The following is a 21583-nucleotide window of genomic DNA, read 5'->3' as shown; positions in this document are numbered from 1 at the left end:
TTATGCAGCACCAGAAGTTGCTGCACAAGAATCCCCTTTTTACAGGGCTTGGCACAACAGGCCCAAAGAAGGCACTCCCTGGAGTTACTCACGTTATGCTCCTAATAATGTTTCTCTACAACAAAAGAAAAATCCGATCCCTAGGCCAGAGACCACAATCCTGCCAATACACACACACACACGTCTGCCCAAATGCTTATTAGGTTTGAAGCTCAAGACTTCTGGATTTCAATACCTGCAACTTTGGGTGAAATTTTCCTTGAGCTGAGAATGGTATTGGGCTTATGTAACAGCAAGGAATCTACCCAAAAGGTCTACATAAACAATTAAGTTGTGCATAGATTTTTCCCACTCCTCTGAATAGGACAGATTTGTGTAACCATAGACATCAGGCAAGAATTTCTATCAAATGAAGAACAACTGTTGTCTTTTGCATGTATTCCCATACTTACTTTATTTCCAGTGAGATTTCTACATCCATGGGCGTGTATTTGTTAATAGGAATAACATAGCTGTAGTTTCCAGAGCTGAAAAAGGTTGTATTAATACACATGGGATTTTGAGATAGACAGTATCTTCACCAAAACATGGAAATTGCATTTAAATTTAAACAGAAAAAAACATTAAAAGGTATCAAAGACTACTGCATGCGAAAGGAAACAACTGTGAGCAGAAGCCAGCCAGGCAGCCAGGCCAAATAATGGTGTTTTATTCTACTATAGCAAAATAAAATAATTATTTTTATTATTTTATTAAATAATAAAATAATAACTATTAAAAAATCACCTACCTGCACTGCAGATTTTTACTACAATAACGGTTGTCAATGCTTTGCTGAGTTTGCAAAATCTGTATGGAACTGATTGTTGTATCAATCCCTAAAAATATTAAGAATAATAGTTTTTTCTTGATTATTTCAGAAATAATGGATAAGAGCATAGTAAAACTGCAGTTAGTCTACTGCCTTGATTGCCACTACAGGACCTGCTGCAGATCCAATTTAGCACTCAGTTAAAAGCCTCTGGTTGATTACCATCCTTCTGCCATTGGAGATAAGAACCTTGTTCAGTTTGCAAGGAAAAATATCCTGGGAATCTAACATTGCACCATTTTCTTTTGCACAGATGTTGAAGGCTACTTTGATGGCAGCCCAAGTAAAACTCAAATGTGTCAATATTCATTTTCATGTACTAAAAGCCATACCCATTTAAGTAACTACCAAATTGAAAAACCTCATCTTTGTTGAGAGGAATAATATGGAATGCAGCAAAACTTGTTTCTAATTCCCTGTGGGGAAAAACTACCCAACTTAAACGAAAATTATAGTTTCTTCATATAATGTTGCCTTGAACTTGCAAGAACTTTTGTTTTTGCATGAGTTTTGTAGTGTACTACAGATAGATGATGAGTACAGTCATGATAACGTTGTTTTTCCTTTAGGTAGACACCACGTGTCTGAGAGTGCTGTCCAAATCCTTCCTGAACTCTGGCAGCCTTGGTGTCATGACCACTTCTCTGGGGAGCTTGTTTCAGTGCCTGACCAACCTCAAGGCGAAGAATCTTTTCCTAATACCCAGCCTAAACCTCCCCTGACACAACTTCATGCTGCTCCCTCGAGTCCTATCACTCATCACCTGAGCAAAGAGATCAGCGTCTGCCCCTTCTCTTCCCCTCAAGATAAAACTGTGGGCCACCAGGAGGTGTCCCCTCAGCATCCTCTTCTCTAGGCTGAAGAAACCAGGGGATCTCAGCTGCCCCTCATCCAGCTTCCTCTGCAGACCCTTCACCGGTTCTTACACTGTGGTGCAGAAATCACGAGGAGGACTTGGTTCAGCAGGACCAAGCCCTCTACATCAGGCTGTGCACACTGGGTTTGTGTTTCTGTTCCTCTGTTCCACAGCAACCATTCCCTACTTTGCAGAGAAACTTGATGAGTATAGGATGATCTGTTCTCTGATCATTAAATCTCTGCATGGTAACAGATACTTAATTTTCAGCATGCAAAGATCTACAAGTGACAGAGGGAAACTGAGCAGGTTCATCTCAGAGAAGTAGCACAGGAGAACATTTGCCTATGGCACAGCAACTCATTACAACATGTAATATAGTGATGCCCCAGAGGATCTTATCTGAGGTGTGCACCCATGCAAAAAAACCAGAAGGGGAATGATTTTTTCCCAGATCATCCCCCTGGGGCACATCTAGACAACAAGCAGAACCTGAAGTCTATTCCTCACCTGCTTTAAGTGCATGGTCTAAATGTCTAAGTCTGGATGTTTTATCATCCAAATATTGCCTTTTCTTTAATCAAATATCTATTTTAAAAAACAAAAAAAAAACCAACAACCAAGCCTTAAAACAGAGGATCCACATAAACCAAAAAGACACAAGGCATAATCCTGCTCATACTGAATGAATGCCAGAGCATGCTGTTATAACATATGTAGTCAGCAGATACTCCTCTTTACATAAAAGAATCAATATTTTCAGGCCAGGCTGGCTCTGACAGCAGTGCACAGTCACTAAAAGGGGAACCTGAAATCAAGCCAAGCTTCCTGTGTCAAGGAACTTAATTTCATCTCCTCTGAAGGCAGTGTCAGGATCTGAAGGTAGGGATGGCCCCTTTGAGCAGCTGACATTTTAATCCCTTAGGTGAGATGAGGCAAACCCCAAACACTTCCTTCACACTGTATCATGAGTTTCCTGCACATGAATATCACATGATATTAAGCACAAGATTTTAGCTCCTGTCAAGGAAAATGCCACTTGTCATTTTATTGTATCTGAAGCCAAGCCTAAGAACTCTCTAGAGAGGGCAGTCAGAATGTGTATAAAAATCTAATGAAGATGTAAGAATAAACTGAAAATTACAGTGAATCACAGGTTTCCTGTTGTTCACAGAAACTAGACTCACAAGTGGTAATTCTCGATAATGATGAATTATAACTGAAACTTCCCTAAATTCCAGAAGCACAATTCAAAGCCTAAAAGTAGATCTTGAAAGTTATACAAGTAAATTTTTTTTTTTTCATTTATATGTAGGACTTACAGTCATTTCCAAGATCAGGTCTTCCACCAAGTTTTTTGATGGGATCTTTTTTGAGTAACAAGTCACCTTTGTTTCCTGTGAAAGGATGAATGTACAAACATCGCTCAAATTAACCTTGCACAATTGTAACCACAAAGTATGTTCATACCATACAAAACCAGAAGACATTTTGTTAATTATCTCTTGAATAAAAACATGCATAACCATGAGAGAGATCTTTAAAATATAAAGCACCTCCATTCAGAAGAAGATATACACAGTCAAAATAAGTTTGCAGATAACAAGAAACAAGTTCTTGAAATCTACAGAATATCAAAAGTATTTCCAAAACATAGCCTAATAGAAAAGACTTCATCACACACAGAGAACATCACCAATTTCTATAACAGAGAGTCGAGCTGAAAGTCAATATGCAGCCAGGCACTTCAGCACAAATCTGAACATAAAGCCACATCTTTCTTATTAGTGAGAAAATCATGTTAGGAATTATAGATATCTGATATGCAAATACAGGCTGGGGGAACAACTTAGAATTTTAAATGCGTGTTGTAAAAATATTGAGGACTGAGCCAGTACTTCAGAGAGAGGATGCATAGCCAAAATAAAAAAGCTAATACACGTCTCTAACAACATGATCCCCACGTTTACTGATGTCACCTCTGTAACTTCAAACATGGAACTATGCTGTGTAATATAAGCTGATGACTTCTTTTTTTAATTGTTATTCTATTAATTTGCTCAACACTTGCCTAGAAAAGTGAACTTTAAAGATCTTTTGAATTACCATCACATAGTACAACCTGGGGAAGGCAAATGGCCCTTCAAGCCCTTAGGAAATGGTCTAATGCTATTCCTGTGCTTCTACTCAAATTGCCAGCTAAGAATCCATTCAGAGACATTACCAGGAAACTGGCACTGAGGAAATCTGGATCTTGCCTAAACTAACGTGCTCCATTGAATGCCATTTCTAGATTAACACGTTTTCCAAAGGAAACTTTCTGATTTCAGAATGACTGTTTCATGAAAGGAAGCAGGGATCACAATGCATTATTACTGAGATTGAGGCAAGACTGCTGGATTGACTTTATTGTTTTCTTATTCATTCCAGATTTGGATTTCATTTCAGTATTGGGAAATAAGAAAATCCAGACTTTTCTCAAGCTAGTAGGTGACCAAGAGCGTGGAGCAGCATTAACAAATGGAATCCAAGGGCCCAGAAGCAATGTAATACAAAATCATCTTTGGATTTTAATCTGTCTTGTGTTTTTTATAAAACTCTCATACTGCTGCCAGCTATTCCTTGAATTCATTTGCTATTTACTAACTCATCATACAGATCTACAGTTTCTGCCAGATTTGGGGGTAACTGCTGCATTTAGTAGTCATCTGCTGTCCCATTTCATTATACAGTTCCACACAGCTAGTAAAATGGCTACTGAACACATGCAATCACTTACAGACATACACTCCTCTTGGGGCAGATCTAATAAGCCTGTTCATTCTCTCATTCCTCCCTTTAATTCACAAACTAATTGTCACATATTCATTTTCTCCTGATTTCTCTTAATAGTCCAGATATGCTAGCAAGGCATTAAACACTGTAATTTTGTATTTTCATTAGCAGAGAGCTATTCTGTAGAAAACCTATATCCCCTAGTGGAGGTAAAAGATTGCTCTATGTAGATAAAATAGTTCAGCTCATGCAAGTGTTGGTAGGAATATTTATAAAAACTTGGAATTAGTAAACACTTAAAACTGTGATTCTTTTGCAGGTGGTGGAAATTAAGCAATATCAGAATTTTGTACAAAAATCAAGACAAAGACAGATTTACTTCACTAAGATTTCAAGTATTTAAACCGAGTTGGTAACCAGCATAGAACCTTATTTTCACTTGGGTTTTTACTCATCATAGAATTACCATTTCATTGTTCTTTCAGATATTGCAATCTAAATTTTGAATAAAGGTGCCAGCTGGGAACACCAAGAGCTACCACAAAGCACCACAAAAACCTTCAATAAATTGTTAATAAAATTCCACTCTTTCACATATAGTAACACTGAGGGCTTTCTCAAAGGCCCATGTGGGCTGTGAAGATCAAATTCAATAACAAATATAGAACTACAAGCATGGCAGGAATGTAATGAGGAAAACCATCATTTTCAGATAAGATTAAGAAAAACTCATCCAATAAGTGTAGTATCTCTTTTTTCCCCTCTCACATACTCTATGGTTTTAATTCAAGTGAGTGGCAATATTCTGTAAGCAGCATGGGAAAAATCTGCTGATGGTTTCTCATCATGGTGGTACTTTACTATGAATCTGTTAACTGCCCTCTGAAAGCAATAAATGTGGATGCCTGAGGCTGACCAAAATCCAGCAGGAGCTCTCACCAACCTTTTATTGTGAGGGGAGAGACACTGGGGTGAAACAACAAGCAAGGACAGCCCTTGGTTATTGGTGACACTTAACATTAAGGGGAGAGCAGTGAGCACTAATGGCATGGAAGCAGAGAGCAGAAAAGGACCAAATGCTGAAGGGTATTCACATTCCTCAACTCCACTGAAATCAATGGAAGTTCAAAAGTCTAAATCCTCCACAGAAATCAATTAAAAGAAAATATGAGGGAAAAAGCTAGGTGACATAAAGATGCGCTGAGTTTTTGTTTAATCATTTTTCTCTTGTTTATGAATGCTTTTGCTTCTACTTGAACTTTCCAAACAGCCTTTTCATCAACAGCTCCTGGATGCAAAGGATTAGGAGCTACGATGTATGCAGTAATCTGCACCCACAGAATTCAAGTATTGCATGTAGAGCAGCAAAAGGTCTGTAATAACTCCTAAATTAGTATTTAATTTAATTGCAATTTCAAACAGCTCTACCTTTCCATGAATAGAACTAATCAGCTGATTCTAAAGCATCCACTTTTTATCATTATTATTCCCCATATTTAATGCTTAGCTTTTTTTCTGAAAACATTTTCCTTTTCATTTATCTTGGCTACAGCCACATTAAACAGCTTGTTGGTTTTCCTTCTGTTTGGATTTCATATTGACATTGTTACCTTCCATCTGGGGATATATTCAGGTTCATTAAACTTGTGCAGAACTGAAATCTTTCAGTAGCTTGTGTACTGTGCTGATTTTTCACTCTTGGATCCACTCTTAATGCTATTTGGAGCATAAAACCTTGAGAAGGTAATGTTTTGTGTTTATTCTTATCTTCTCTTTCCACCTAATATCAGAAGCAGCCAGCTGAGGATAGAAGGTTTTCATATTTCATTTTCATCTATTAACAGTTCCCTCATTTATAAATTAGATTAAGGTCTTCTTAATTAATCAACACTCTCAGGCTTCAGAGCAATCAGGTATGACCTCTTGTAAGCTGTATTGAGCCCTATCTGCCACAGGGCTTACTGCAGCATTGATCACAAGAATCACAAGGACCACTCACACACAGCTTGTCTGCAGAGTACAGAATGGCCAGGGGGTGAGTGCCACTGAAACAGCTCATGCTGAGACTGCCACAGCAATTGGCAATGCCTGCCCTGGCAGACATTTGTACTTCAGAGACTGAACTGCACCCATCCCCAGTTTCACTTCACTTTGTCGACTGCGCTGCAAGGATTGTTCCCAAGGCCAAGACAGGAAGGGTATGAATGCTGGTTTAGTGATATTAACACTTGCTTCCAGACACTGGATATGTTAAGGGCTGGGAGAGAGGAATACAGATTCCTACAAGTTATGCATATCTTTATGCATTAGCCCTTCCTTTTAAATATTATTAAAGTTGTAAACAACGCATCTTCTCAGACGCTACACACACAACATCTGGCAGACAGTATCAGTAAAATAATTAATTCCAGTAAAAGTATTTTATTTTATAGAGCTCTACCTTCAAATACTACTGTTCACAACCCCTGCCTTAACAATCAGAGTTTTAAGTGTAAGTTTTATGTTTTCAGGCAGTTGGCGTTCTGTCTCTGTCCATGGAAAAGATGTAGTACCACCACACTGTGACACAATTCAGTTTTTTGCATCTGTTAATTCTCTACTATCCCTAATCAACTCATATCCAACTGTAACCAAAGGTCAATTAAAGGAATTAGTGACTTCCCAGTTCATATCAAATAATTTACCAAGAACGGCCAGGAAAAACAGTGACAGCGGACAAGACATCTTAGGGCCCCAAATTCTTAAGGGTAACCAGACTTGATTTTTCAAACACATATTGACTGCAGTGATGATTAGTTCTATCAAGATTTTTTAAATCCTCTGGAATAAACTCTTTTGCAGAAAGCTGACTACTTTTAAAGATTCTTGCCCCTTTCCCCACATTTTCCATACAGTCTCTGCTCAAATTATAAGAATTACATTTTCAACTTACGTTTTTCCCTTGCATTATTTTTTTCATAACTTAGTGGTTTGACTTTTTGTTGATGAATTGGACAACAATAGACCTTGTCACAAGGTAAAATGTCACAGAAATTCACTTCAGGGATCCTGCTGATGGGCTGTGTGGTCTGAGAAACTGTGCTTTCACTCTGCAATGCTAAAAAAAAGCAAACAACAACAACAAAACCAAAATATAGTTTTCACAAATGCTGTGTACTGGCATTTTATAATAGCCAATTATGTGCATGCAGACCAGCAGAGACACAGTACCTGCTGTGGTAGTAGAGGGAGAGACTGGAACAGAACTTGAGGTACTGCTGATGAAGAAAAACAATTCATTAAGAAATGGACGTTAGAGTTGAGGACCAAAACAAATTGATCCACAGTCTTTTACTGATTCTACTAATTTGAATTCACTAATGATAATTTAACTACTTGCCTGTAAACTGGATGTTTTTCAAAACGGCTGTCATGAATGCTAAGTAAATATAGGCTCCATATTGCCAAAGCACTGTAGAAAGAGAATTGCTCTGTAGATTTACATCCATCTTTCATGCAGCACAATAGGAATAATACCTTGACAGCATTGTGTTGAAATGCAGTCATGCAAGTGTTAACTATCTGATCACTTTCCCTTTAGTGAGAAAAATTTCAGCTGAATTTAATGGGGTTTAGATCAGATATTTGTATACAGTATTGTATTCATATACTTGTATTCAACACAAAATACCACCACTTTCCAACCTAAACAGAATCACACCACCAGTTCAAAGTACTCAGGTCACAAAGAGATTGATTGTAAGCCACAAGTTTTTGGACTGGAGACAGAAAATGGCAATCTCAGAAGTCCAGAGCATACTTTCCTTTCCACAAGTCCAATGTCACAAGTTAAACTTCCAGTCACATAATTGCCCGCCACAGTGAGAACGAGTTCAGCTTCATTTCACACAACAGAATCACTCTGTACATCAGAAATTGTACTTAGGCACAGAATGATTGGATAAAACATGCAGAATTCAGTTTGCCATGTGTAGTACAAGCCACTGAGATAGACTCAGGGTGCACCATACATTATGACATGGAGAGAGATCAGGTGTGTGTCCATCTCATGAGTACCTTACTTTTATACAATGGATTCGACTTTACAATATTACCAAAGATATTAATTGTTAATTTCAATACACTGTGTTCTTCAAGGAGGACAGGAAAAGAAGAAGAAAATGTGCTATATTCTTTCAGATAAGTAGAAAGGGGAAGGGAGAAACAAGTCAAATTGTTGTTAATTAATTGTTACCATAGTGCCATAATAGCAATCAAAGCTATTATAGTCACCCGGAAAATCTTCACGGAGCAAGATTCTTTGGTCTTTGACAAACAAACCTAGGGTGAAAAAAGAGTTTGGTTAATTCAAGTGGCAACTACTAGTAGATTAAGAAATACTACACTAGGTTGACTTTACATCACCCTTGCTTCTTTCCTGATCACCTTTATCTACAGAGGAAAACTTCAGTAGTTAAAAAGGTCTGTAAGACTTTCAGTGCACTATGCATTGTTGATAGTTTGGGGGCACAAACATTGTAGAAGAAGAAAGGATAGATAAAAATAACAGCTCCCTGTCTTTTCTTCCTGCCATTTTTCATACTTTTGAAGTATTTCAAAATCAAATAAAGAACTCAGTAAGTGTCCAGAACTAAAAGCTCAGCGGCTTTCAGTATGTGCTCAGAACATGTTAAAGCTGGACTGGTACAAATACAGAAGAAAGGCACTTTCCATACAAGTAGGATAATCTTAGGTGATGGAGCATTTGACTGTCATTTTGGTACAAAGCATATTTGACCTATTATTTTCTCTTGCTCTTTGGCACTGGCAAAAGCAAAGTAGGCAAATGAGCATTGGTTCATATTAAAGAAGAGGGCTTGGCAGCCTAGGAAGACTGTCTTGAGAAAGGTCAATATATGTATTTCCTCACTCATATGATCCCTTTGAAAAGGGATATCCACTTCCTATACCCTGATACAGGCAAGAGACAGTGAAAGCAAATCACAGTGAATGATTCGGACAAGGATTTCATTTCACTCACCTTCCTGGATTTTAGTGGGACTGATTTTACTGATGGCAAGAGACTATTAGCTCGACTATACCTGCTATAAGAGACAAGATCTCTTTAACATTCAAATGCTTCAGCAAGTAATTAATGAAGAAAAGACATTTTTAGTGTGTTAATGTCACTTGCTTTTGCAATTTTAACATTTACAAAGGGAAAGGCAGAAGTGTCAGCAGATTCATTTTCAAGGATAAAGGTCTCCAGTTAACTCGTTCAGGTGAATGCTCTTAAATGCCTCACTTGATTTCGAAGAAAATTTGGGAAATGGCTTAGAAACAGGAAACTTTCATCACTTCCACTGAAGCACCAGAGAAGATTCTTTCTTGCAGAAGAAGCTCTGCAGATTTGCTTTAGAAACAATTTCCGAGTCCCAGAGCTGTAACTGGACATAATCTACTCTTTACTTTACGCAACAACAGCAATTACAAAAATTACTGCAATTTAACAGCCATTTCAAGCTGTTAATTTTGCCAGTGACTAAAAAATATTTGAGAAATTTGGGGTCTTTTGCACAGTTTAAATACTGGAAAATAGCTGAACTCTACTGTCAAGCAAAATCAGTTTTCACTTTTATCACTTTAACAACTTGTGTGACAACTGTTCGAGAACATCCCAGCCAGAGGTACCTGACTTTGCTCTCTTCACTGACTGTTGACTTTAAACTGTTGAGCCGTTTCAGCCTGGCCAGTTTCCTATTCCACTGTTCCAATTCTTCTATTCTGACTTCAAGATTGTTTGTTAGTTTACAAAGCTGCTTTACAGCACCAACATTCTCCATGAAGATCTGATCCTGAGAAGAAAACAATGACAAAAGTAGGTACATAGTATATTCATCGATCAGGTGTAACAAGCAGAAATGAGTGCAGAATTCACCTATATGAACAAAAGTTATCTCACCGCAGATGGGATGCACATATGACCATAAAACCCTTTTGCTAGACATTTAATTTGCAGTAAATTGAAAATGAGGACTTGCAGAAAAATTTGAAGCTAAAGGGCTTTTTACACCAAGAATTTAAACTGTATTTTACCTTCATACCGTGTTGAAAACTTAACACAGTTCCAACAGGTATCTACTACTTGATTCTCAGTGCTATAGCTGAACATAGATTTTAGAATCCCTTAGCAAAATGTACATCCAGCATCTCCCTACAGGCATTAGGTAGACTCAGACAAATCAGAGTTTCTATCTATGTTGTACACATAATATTAATCACACAGAGATAAGTGAGACAGATTAAAAACCAAACGAGATGTCAAGCTGTGAATGTATAATATTTTGCTCTCCCCTTCAGCCTCTCCAGTCTCTTACAGTAGTCTTGTAGGTTCTAATAACATGATCATCTCTGCAACTAAAACAGTTTAGATACCCTCCATTTACTCCTTCTGGATATTTTATCCAGGAAAAGCCTCCTATTCTCCTACCTCTGCTTATCATCTAGGTATCATTCTGCTGCTGGAGATGCCCTCAGTATAATCTTCCAGGTAGTATTTTATCCATTTCTGAGTCAAAATTGTTACTGATCCACTGCAGGAACGTGGTAGAAGAGTACTTTGTTACTGTGTGTAAAAGAATGGCTTTCTCATTCTAAAGTCCAACCAGTCTGGTGCCATTGGATGACGTTATTACTGTAGTTAATGTTGCTGTGTTCCAGTTTAGTCAAGTTATGCAGGAGACAAAAGCATTTTTGCTTTCACATTGTAAAAGCCATGCACACCTTTTTTTTTAAAGGTGACTGCATTCCACAAAACAAGACAGCATTTCATGCAACCAGAATCAGAGTAGACTATCAGTGGCAAGTCATAAGCTTCCCTATTGCCAGAATACCAAGAGCATTTAAACAAAAAGAGCCCATTTAAATAAAAAGTGACTTCAAAATAATCTCCTGTACCTAGAACTGTGAAATCACTTATATGGACACTTGTCCTTGTATCAATGATACATAGTAGCTGCCCTTTCCATTGTCTTCAAATCAACCATGAATTGCTTCAACTAGCTGAGAAAATTGCTCTTCTCACAAAATGAAGGAACAGTCTATTTGAGGGGGAAAAAACTGATCAGAGTTTTACTGTCCCTCTAGTGACAAAATACTGAGCACAGTGTGACTAAGAAGAAAAGATTCTGTCTCAAAAAACCAAATTGCATATAGTTGAGACATTTCTCTAGAAAGCAGCAGACGCTGGTTCAAATGCAATGTAATGAATTAGTTTTGCAGAGTTCAACAGCTCCAAACTGAAAAAGATGCAACACCAGCCAACATCCTACTTATCTGGATGTAAACATGGAATATCACATAACCAAGTTCAAAGTTCTGGAGCTGGGAGCTCCAGAAATTTAAATCAGATGTCCCTCCTGAACAAGGCATGTTCCAAATCTCTGAATTCAATATGCATCTTAAACTGTTAGATACAGATCCCTCCTGATCCTGTCACCCCAAAGGTCATGGAATTGACCTTCATATGCTCTGCCACAACTGTTAGGAGAAGGAGGAGAACACACAGATTTATCTGACCATATTAAAACACCAAAGTGCCTGTGAAGTAATCTCAGATCCAGATCTAGACAGGTAGCCAAGAAAATGATAAGGAGCAAACAAGCCGTCACTGTAACAATCCTGCTTGGACCACATACACAGCAGAATCACACCCTACAGGCATGAATAGGAAGTAGGCATTCTCTATTTGTAGGTCATATCCCTGGAAGACATCCTGGCAAGCAGAGACCCAAGGTACAGAGAAGAAAGGGAATATGATGGGCCCAAATGGCAGTGCTGTGAGGCACTCGAGATGGTATTTTCTGTGATATTTCAGCAAGGAAGAGATATGAATCAAAAGCTCAATTCTCCAACCTAAACTTCTGCCTGATGAAAAACCAGACTACCCCAAAGAAATTTTGGAGGCATTCAAAAATGTAAATGATGCTACAAGTGTCATACTGTATAATTGGAAAGCCTAAAGGGTAAAATTAACTTGGAGTCACCTACCACCACTGCTCTTCTACTAGTATAGAAATTAGCTACAGGCTGAAACCCTGACCAAATAGAGCAGATTTTCTAAAAGTCTCCTTTTCAACAGTATCTCCAGAAGTGCTCTTTCCACAGCTTTATTCAAGGTATCTAGTTCATACTTCTTTTATATGGAATACAACCCAGAAGATTAAATTTAAATTATTTCTAGCCTATCAAATGATGGCAGCTGACATGCAATATTTTTGTAGCTATTTTCTCCAAGTTTGGTGGTGTTTTCTATAGAATAATGAAAGAATGCATTATGGTAATGAATGCAGGATTATGTTCATTATATCATCCAGACAAGATAAAGTCACCTTTCTCTAAAACCTCCCTCTTCTCATTATCAGTTGCAAGTGGGAAAAACCTGGGAAGCGCGTGCACTTTGGCAAGCAGTGAACCAGCCCTCAGCAGAGGGGCTGCCTTGAGACAAGTGCTGTCTGCAGCCTTGTGTGACTGCACTCTGTGACTGACAGTCCCTTGCAGTTGCATTTCCACAGGAAAAGGAGGAGAAGAGAGCACAGGACAATACCTCAGCAGTGTTTCCAGCCTATGAGCATGGTAACTATTTTGTGTGGCATTTCATAGCATATGATTTTGAACCTAAGAAAAGCATTTCAGATTGCCAAAAAAAATCCCCATACACAGAGCTAGCACTTGGATTTGGTATGTAGAGGTTATACCAGGATTAGACTAAGGAAGTTTTTTATTTAACAAACTGAATGCTATCATTGCTAATTCTCTTGTGGAACACTTAATTAACTGAAACACTTAAGCACAAAATAATGTTTTGGAGTACTACTTGTTGAACCAATGCTATGAAACCATTATCCACTTCTATTCAGAAAAGTTAGGGCTTTTACTTTTTAACTGTATATGTAAATAGTATTCTAATCAGTTTTTAATATAGATACTTGTTGTTATTAAAAGATTCAGGCCTTTACTAAGAGCTGGTGGTTCAGTTTTTCTCAATGATTCATCACACACCATTTCTGTAATATATGTGGGGGGCTACAGTTTTTATGGGACATAGCATGTGTTCACAGCTCCCCAGATGAAAGAACAGTCTAAATACACATCCCCACTTTCTCCCTCAAGACCATACCTTGTCAACCATGAGGAAGTTTTCTATTTTTTCTCCATCATTACAAGCAACATCTCCAACTTCTCTAACAGCTTCAGGCAAAAGACTCTTCACTTCCTGGGCTATTATTCCTGTTCAGGAGGTCACAAAAACTAATGTCAGGAAACACACTGGCATACCTGCTGACCATTCTAAAAACTACAGGCAAAGCAAAAAAATTATCTAGAATTCCTCTGTGGTAAGAAAATCCACAATTTCAGGGATTTTCTCCATTCCACAAAAAAAAACCCAGAAGCCTTTAGAATTCTCATTTTTCTGCAGAAAGAACAAAAGTCTGCAAGCACATACTTCATTCTCATTAAACTTCTGGATAATAAACTTCCCATCTTTAAGAATTGAAACAGAAGTTATAAAATTACAAGCAATACCTAATTTTGGCATTTTTATGCCCCAAGAGATAAACAACAGTGTGAAATTGTGATAACTTAAAAAATGAGGATGAAATAGCAGGATATTAAAAGACTCTATGGCACAATAAATATCAGTAGATGTTAATGAAAAATGGGAACAGAGCTGAATTTATACCTGTTTCATGGGTATCTTTTATTCCCATAACAGATGCAAATTCAGGCTTGTAGTCATATTCCACCAGCCTCATTTGTGTTATTCTTCTCAGCTGCTCATTTGTGTCGACCTAGTTGGAAAAATACCAAGATATACATGTTGAAACATTAAGCATGGCATCTAGGACACCACTGAGAGAGCAACTAGCCTGACACAGTCATTTGGCCAATCATCACATAGAAGAATACTGACAATCTTCCCATTCCACTCTACCAGAGCACTAATTGTATTTGTGCTGCCAGTCACCCCTCTGTTTGACAACTCCCACAGAGAGCCTTCTCCAAAGCTGCAGGCGACGGTTCTCAGAGCACAATGGCACATCTGCCTTCTTTGGGCCAGCCTTTTAGCACAGCCAGGATACAGGAGCTGCTTCACGTGTGGGAACAGCGATCCCCACATGGCCTGAAGGCTGCCCTCACCTCCCGGATGTTCTGCTTGGCTCTGCTGTCAGAGGGGTGCATGACTCTGCCCATCACCGTGGCGTTCCCGCACACAACCAGCGCCTCGTCCGGCGCGTCTGTGTTGATTCCTACGCGGCCGTGGTAGGCGATCGTCTCTGGAGCAGGTCCTCGCTGCCACAGCACATCGCTGTCCGTCTCAAACTGCCCCGGGTTAGATGCCTGCAAGGACGTTTTTTGCTTAAAGATACAGCATAGCATAGATGCACCGTTGTTTATTCTATTAGAAATACAGGGGAAATGAAAAGCCAAATCTTAAATATTGAAATTGTATTCAAGAACTTTTTAACACACTAACAGGAAAAAACAGAGTGGAGTTATTTCTAAGGGTTTCTGCTCACGCTGCACTGGCCTCATGCTTTTTTCTCTTGAATTCTACTTTATTAGCACCTTAAGCTAAATTGACAATGTCCAAAGCTTTCCAAATTTTAACTTTGACATTATGCCATATTGTGATGGTGTTCGCAGGGGTCCCGAGATGAGGGAAGAGACAAGAATGTTGACTTCATGTTTCAGAAGGCTGATTTATTATTTTATGATATATATTATACTAAAACTATACTAAAAGAATAGAAGAAAAGATTTCATCAGAAGGCTGGCTAAGAATAGAAAAGGAATGAATAACAAAGGCTTGGCCTGACCAAGACACTCTGGACAGCTGGACAGTGATTGGCCATTCATTAGAAACAACTACATGAGAGCAATCCCAGATCCACCTGTTGCATTCCACAGCAGCAGATAATCATTGTTTACATTTTGTTCCTGAGGCCTCTCAGCTTCTCAGGAGGAAAAATCCTAAGGAAAGGATTTTTCATAAAACATGTCTGTGACACCATATAGTCATTCTTTATCGACCACTAGATTTTAGCTGAGACTGGAAATCAGAAAAGAGGAAGCAAGACAGAGATTAAACACATGTGATTCATAAAATCCTCTGTAATGTTTTGAAATTAACTCATATTGAAAATTTCATGTCAAGGAAACAGGGTCTTTCAAAGGCCATCAATAAAACAACAGAATGTGTACAACAAGAAAAGGCATTTTATTCCAATAGTTCATTTTGGGTTGTTTGTTGTTTTGGGGTTTTTCTTTTTAAATTTGAATTCAGGCCAAAACACAATCATGATAAAAAGAAGCCAGGCTTTCACAAGCCTTTGCCAGCTACAAGGCCTGGCACTGTGTATTCACCACTGTTTGTCACAATTAGAGCATGATCTGATAAGCCTGACAAGCACCACTCAGCTGGTGGCTTTGTTGTGTTGGAGTGTATAAAGGGACAGAAGATGAGCTGCTTTTCCTCACAGTGCACTTGCATGGCTTTGCCACTTTAAGGTAGCCAGTGGCTGATTTGCTTTACCCTGCCATTGAAGCCCTGTTAGACAGCTAAAAAATGTCTTTTTTTTTCCTTCTATCTTTCCTGTCGATATTTTCATCATTTCAGACCAGAGCATTTTGATAATTCTGACTTACTGCCTTCTTTTTCCTTTGTCTGAAATAGTGGCCAGGTTTGCAAAATCTCATTCCATTAATTCCTGTTCAAGAACTGTCTCACATGCGTTGAAGGAGCCCTCTTGATCAAAATTTCAAAAGAATCTAATATTTAAAATAGTGGGAAAATGTAAATTTCTAAATCTTACATTAAAATATATATCTTGTAAAGTAACAAGAATGAGACATTTGTGAGAATTCAACAGCTTCCCTAAATTATTAATGATATGATATCTGTAACACTGTCGGATCCAGAAAAAGAAATTCAGATGAAAACAGGACTGTGGAAATTAATGGAAAAATAAAGGAAAATAACTATCTATGCAGGAATGATGCAAACACACTGCTTCAGCATCCAGCTGAAGCACAAAAACCACAGCAGCAGCCAGGAGGATAAAACTTCTCAGCCGTGCAGAAAACTGCTGAACTCCACACATTGTTTCCAAGGTCTCTTCACAGTTCCACCCAGAAAGGAGCTGCAGGCCATAATGCCCCCTCAAAACTTAACTGTAACTACAGAAAGAGGGGTTATGGCACAAGAGGATGCTCAGATGAAAAAGGAGCTAGGACTGAAACCATCTGAAAGCCCCCATCTTCCTTTGGAAACCCCTGAGCAACACCCCACATGCTGGAGGTTTGCCCTTTTGCTCTCCCCAAACCCAAAGGCTAAACCAGACCATAGTCATAAGCCTGGGCAGATGATGGGCTGCCAGAAAGGATGCAAGCAATGGCCTGCACAAAACAATGCCAGCACTAAGAGCTTCTGACAGACTTTCTTTAGAAGCCTCTTCCTAACTCCACTTAATACATAGGTTTTGGTTTTGCTTGACTCCAAGCCAAAATGCCAAGCCTGCTCCTCTCCATAAGCCAAGGGCGGGGAAGAGTCCATGCAAACGAGAAGCAGCTCTCCAACTGACCCACATGAAAAAGTTCAGTGGACTGCAATCTTCCAGAGGCCCTCTCCATCTTTTGCAGGCCCACTACACAGCACCTTACATATTTCCCATCTTTCTAAGCCCAAAACTTAATATTCACCCTAGAAATAACTAGAACTTCAGACTATGCCCAGTTCAAACATTAGCCACCACCTACTGATGGCAAGAAAAAGGGGCCAGGACTGAAAGCTTTCAGCAGCCCCCACCTTCCCTTGGCAGCCTCTTTGCAATCCCATTCATTCTGGGACTCTGTGTTTTCTCTCTCCTAACCCAAATTCTCCATAGTTCTCGTTACCTAACAGATCTGGGGTTTTTCTCTTTTCTGAGTCTAACTGTAAGCTAAAGCTGAGTGCTAAAATAAACAAGTTCTGTGAAGCAGGCAACTGAAAAATAACAGTTAAGAGGAAAAGAGATTATTCTTCCTTTTGTTGATATGAAACCTGTATTACTACCATCAAATGGAGAGATGGAACACTCTGGAAACATACTGGAAAATCAAAGTTATAGGTCTTAAACTTCCTAGAGCTGCTTGACCTTCTTTCCTTAATTTTTTTTCCTTCTCATCTTCCTCAGAAACTGAAGACTAGCTAATGAAAGGTTTTACAAAATTCCTGGCAAGTGAAGTAAATTGTTTCACTAGAAATACAAAAAAAAGTCTGAAAAAATCAATATATTTTATATTGGAACTCATAACAAACTTTCTTTTAAAATCCTTCTATAGCTTTACTTATAACCTTTTTAATTTCTGATAATTAAAAGATAACATACTCATACAATATGCAACTGTAGATTTTTTCCTCAATCTTTTTTACTCAGTGGCAACTTTTATCCCCAAGAATCATGACCCCTCAATCTCCTGTGAATATCAAAACAGTAAATGCTTTTACATGAAAGCAATATAAATTTATACCTACCCTCACAATGATCTTTTCAGAGACATGTGCAGATAGTAAGTAGAACTGGTCCTGAGAGACAGCGTACAGTCCAACCACCAGCATGAAGTATCTAATTTAAAATTGATTTAATCAAGACAATAATTGAAGTAATTCTTTCTCACAGAAAAAAAAAAGTTTTAAGTACAGCTGTTATTATTGACAGGTAAAAAGACAGACAATGTTTTTTAAAAGTATTTCTTACAACATGAAAGAAAAAGCATTTCCTTCACTCTTAAGAAATATGTTCTTACAAACCCCACAACCACTACAAATTAGCAAAGAATACAATAATTTTAATTTACAAGTTTAAGTAATGAAGCTTCAAAGATGAAAGCCTTTCCTGCCTGAAGAAAATAGTCATTATTTGGGTTTTTTTGCTTCCTGATTTTGTCAGTCATTATTCTAGCTATGATTTCCTGAAACTATCTCTAACCATGAGGATGAAGTTTGGGGTGTTTTATTCTCATATCATCCTGTGACTGCAGAGAAAGAGGCTTTTAAGAACATACCAAGTATTACAGAAGTATTACAGAATTTGAAAAAAACCTTGAGATTTGATAGCAGAGATTTTTCACAAATACTGGCTCCTTTCTAAAGTAGACCTTCTCTTTTCTACTTCTAACACACAGGTCAACTAGCTATAGCAATACCTCTGATCAGGATTAGGTTTCCCCTTTTTTCTCATATTATTTGCTGTTGTTTCACTGAAATGCAGCCGTCCCAGTGTTACTTTAGTTATCTGGTCCCCTGGCAGATCAACTCTAAAACAGAAAAGAAAACAAGATCAAGGAAGTTAACATTTGGAGATCAGAAGAACAAACAGTGATTCTGCCAGTGAGTTAAAAGCTCAAGAATGGCAGAGCTCCAGAGAGATGCTGCATGAGTGTTTCTAGCAGAGGCACTCCCCCTTAAACAGCACTGTAAATGTATCTCATGCTCATATAGGACAGGAACATTCTGATATTTTTTAAGTTTGGAAATGCATCTGCTATACAGCTCTAAGCAGTGTAAAAGTGTTTCTAGCTTAACATAAATATTTTGGATAGCCATATTTAACACGCCTGTAAAGCTGTTGAAAATTTCCCTTAATGAAGTGTGACCAGGTATGTATCACTACTGTGATTCTAGGTGCGCAACCACAATGAAATCTGGATAAAAATCAGAAAACTGCCTTAGAGCTACTGTAAGATTTCAAGAAACAACTACTTCATATTTCAAACCAATCATACATATTGAAACAAAATGGAATAATTTTCTTGAAAATCTTACTTAACAGGATGAAAAGTTTTTTTGCTTCGATCTGATTGAGACTGTTCAATAGCAATTGTTTCATTTGGAGCTTCCATCTATAAAAGAAAAATAATTTTCAATATAAATATAAATATAAATATAAATATATGAAATAATATAAAATATTATAAAATAATAATATAAATAATTTACATAAATTATAAATTAAATACTATCATTAAATAAATAATTTAATAAATAATATAAAATAATATAAAAATAAAAGAATATAAAAATTTTTAACACATAAAAATTGAAATAGACATTAATAGGCAAATTGTGCCTAAAACACTGAAAATGCACTCATTTCTAATGGAATGACATAGAAATCAATAGAGGAACTGACTGCTGATCAACTGATAATTTACATCTAATCTGAAGGCCAAAGTCTTTCTGCAGATGTAATTCGAAAGAGAAAAAAAATGAAAGTAAGTGCATTACTTTACAAAAGAAAAAATGCTTTCTGAATCCAGACTGCTACTAGCTCATTCCATGCCCAAGCATAAGTGCAGATATTCAACGTGAGAACAGAACCTACATAAGGTTGTTACATGTTCTTGGACAAAAAATTACTAAGAAAAGCGTTTACTTCAATTATTTACCTCATTACATGGATAACTAATAATCTCAAAGAGGAGATACACTTGCCTTAATTCCATAAGCTTTCAAGTAAAACTTTTCTATTGGTTTCCTCCCCTGCTGAGTTTTGACATATTTTGGATGTCCAGTGACTCTAATATGAACTGTGACTTGGAAATGATTCTTCTTTTGGCACACAAAGGCATCATCTGCTGTTGAAAAATTAAATCCTTTATCTGTGACAATGTGATATCCTACAGCAGGTCTACAAAAACAAGGAGAAGGAATGGCAACTTTAAGTACTGACATACTTAAGTGATGTCTTGAGCTCCTTTTATACAAATGTGCGGCAAAAATCCATCTGATTTTTAGTGACAAACCTGGACTAAAAATACAGCGTTACAATCCCCAGTTCTGCAGTATTTTCTTAGACTGTCAAAGGCATAGTAATGAAAATACACATAAAATGTCTTCTAATTCTAGTCTGAAAACAAAATGTTTGGAAACCAGAGGTTGAGAGGATTGCATAATCCTCACTTTCAAATCTGATAAAAAGGAACTCTGAGCACCTAAGAGCACAAACCAGCCTTTTAGCGTATTCAATAATTCTTTATAACAGTGCTACAAACCACAGTCTGCAGCTAGTGCTCCAGACAACAGTGAGCTAATGAGCCAGCAAGACTCCCCACTTTGCTCACAAATTCCCACAGCAAGTGCTTCTGCAGAAGCTACTGGGATTCCAATGAGTCTTTCCTTAAGCTAACAGAAAAACTATCAGTACCAAACCTCCAGCCTGACTTTAAGTGGTCCATCCTGCTCTGGCTAAAGCAACTCTATTTTATTTCTTCAAAGGGCAATTTGTCATCCAAAGAAAAAGAGTATTGTGTGTCTGGGATTCACAGTAAACAAGGAAAGGTATCAAAAGCTCTATTAGAGACAGTGAACTCACCATCCCAACAATGTTTCCAGTCCTCTGACTTAAGTGATGGATAATTCTGAAATAACTACATGGCAAGGTTCTCTTATATAGACATTGGCTTTTCTTGTTAATGAAAGTTTGATAATGATAATCTTGTATGATGCTACTAAGAACCCCTCATTAACACAATTACTGAAGATGGATTTTCATCACTCTTCCATTATTATTTGGAAAAATAAAAATGTTCAGACTTCATAGGATATATACAGGCCTTATTATTGTTTTATAAATTATGAACAGAAGTTCCCTTTCAAACAACTATTGATTTCCTGGGACAGGGAATAAAGAGAAAACTACTTTGGAACTACTTTTCAACTACCTCAGAACTAATAAGTCATGAGTTACTTCATATTTAAAATTATAATGAAGATTCAACCATCTCCTCAAATCATCATTATTAAAGAAGTAAAACTTACTGAGTTTTTCCTACAATAGTTTTTTTTTTTTAATTTATGTATCTAGGAAATTAGTATATTTCATAGTAGGGAAAAGAGTAGGTTTTCATATTTAGGTGTCAGCAAGGTCATTAGCTGATTTATAATGCATTTTCTGACTATTTTCCTACACACAGGAAAGCAGCTTGAGAAGGAGACTACAAATGCCCACGTCTCCAAGTTGCAGTGTTTGGAACAATGGCTCCCAAAGAGCAATTTCATA

General features: G+C 37.6%; 1 protein-coding gene across 1 annotated transcript in view; it reads right to left on the bottom strand.

Moving 5' to 3' along the window:
• The window catches only part of MYRFL (myelin regulatory factor like), a gene marked incomplete at both ends in the record, with an annotated part of 39396 nt that overhangs the window by 2928 nt on the left and 14885 nt on the right, over window positions 1-21583 (bottom strand). The window contains 16 exons of the mRNA XM_084205438.1: window positions 453-527; window positions 791-878; window positions 3050-3124; window positions 7435-7591; window positions 7708-7759; window positions 7882-7953; window positions 8737-8822; window positions 9523-9586; window positions 10173-10336; window positions 13660-13769; window positions 14224-14332; window positions 14682-14882; window positions 18058-18148; window positions 18729-18839; window positions 19348-19424; window positions 20017-20212. Coding sequence (XP_084061564.1) covers window positions 453-527; window positions 791-878; window positions 3050-3124; window positions 7435-7591; window positions 7708-7759; window positions 7882-7953; window positions 8737-8822; window positions 9523-9586; window positions 10173-10336; window positions 13660-13769; window positions 14224-14332; window positions 14682-14882; window positions 18058-18148; window positions 18729-18839; window positions 19348-19424; window positions 20017-20212 — 1728 coding nt within the window. The remainder of the gene's footprint in view (window positions 1-452; window positions 528-790; window positions 879-3049; window positions 3125-7434; window positions 7592-7707; window positions 7760-7881; window positions 7954-8736; window positions 8823-9522; window positions 9587-10172; window positions 10337-13659; window positions 13770-14223; window positions 14333-14681; window positions 14883-18057; window positions 18149-18728; window positions 18840-19347; window positions 19425-20016; window positions 20213-21583) is intronic.

Source organism: Fringilla coelebs (genome assembly GCF_963513975.1).
Source record: "Fringilla coelebs genome assembly, chromosome: 5".
NCBI classification, from domain to species: Eukaryota; Metazoa; Chordata; class Aves; order Passeriformes; family Fringillidae; genus Fringilla; species Fringilla coelebs.
The sequence above is the reverse complement of the archived record's forward strand: the minus strand, read 5'-3'. Positions and strand labels throughout refer to the sequence as shown.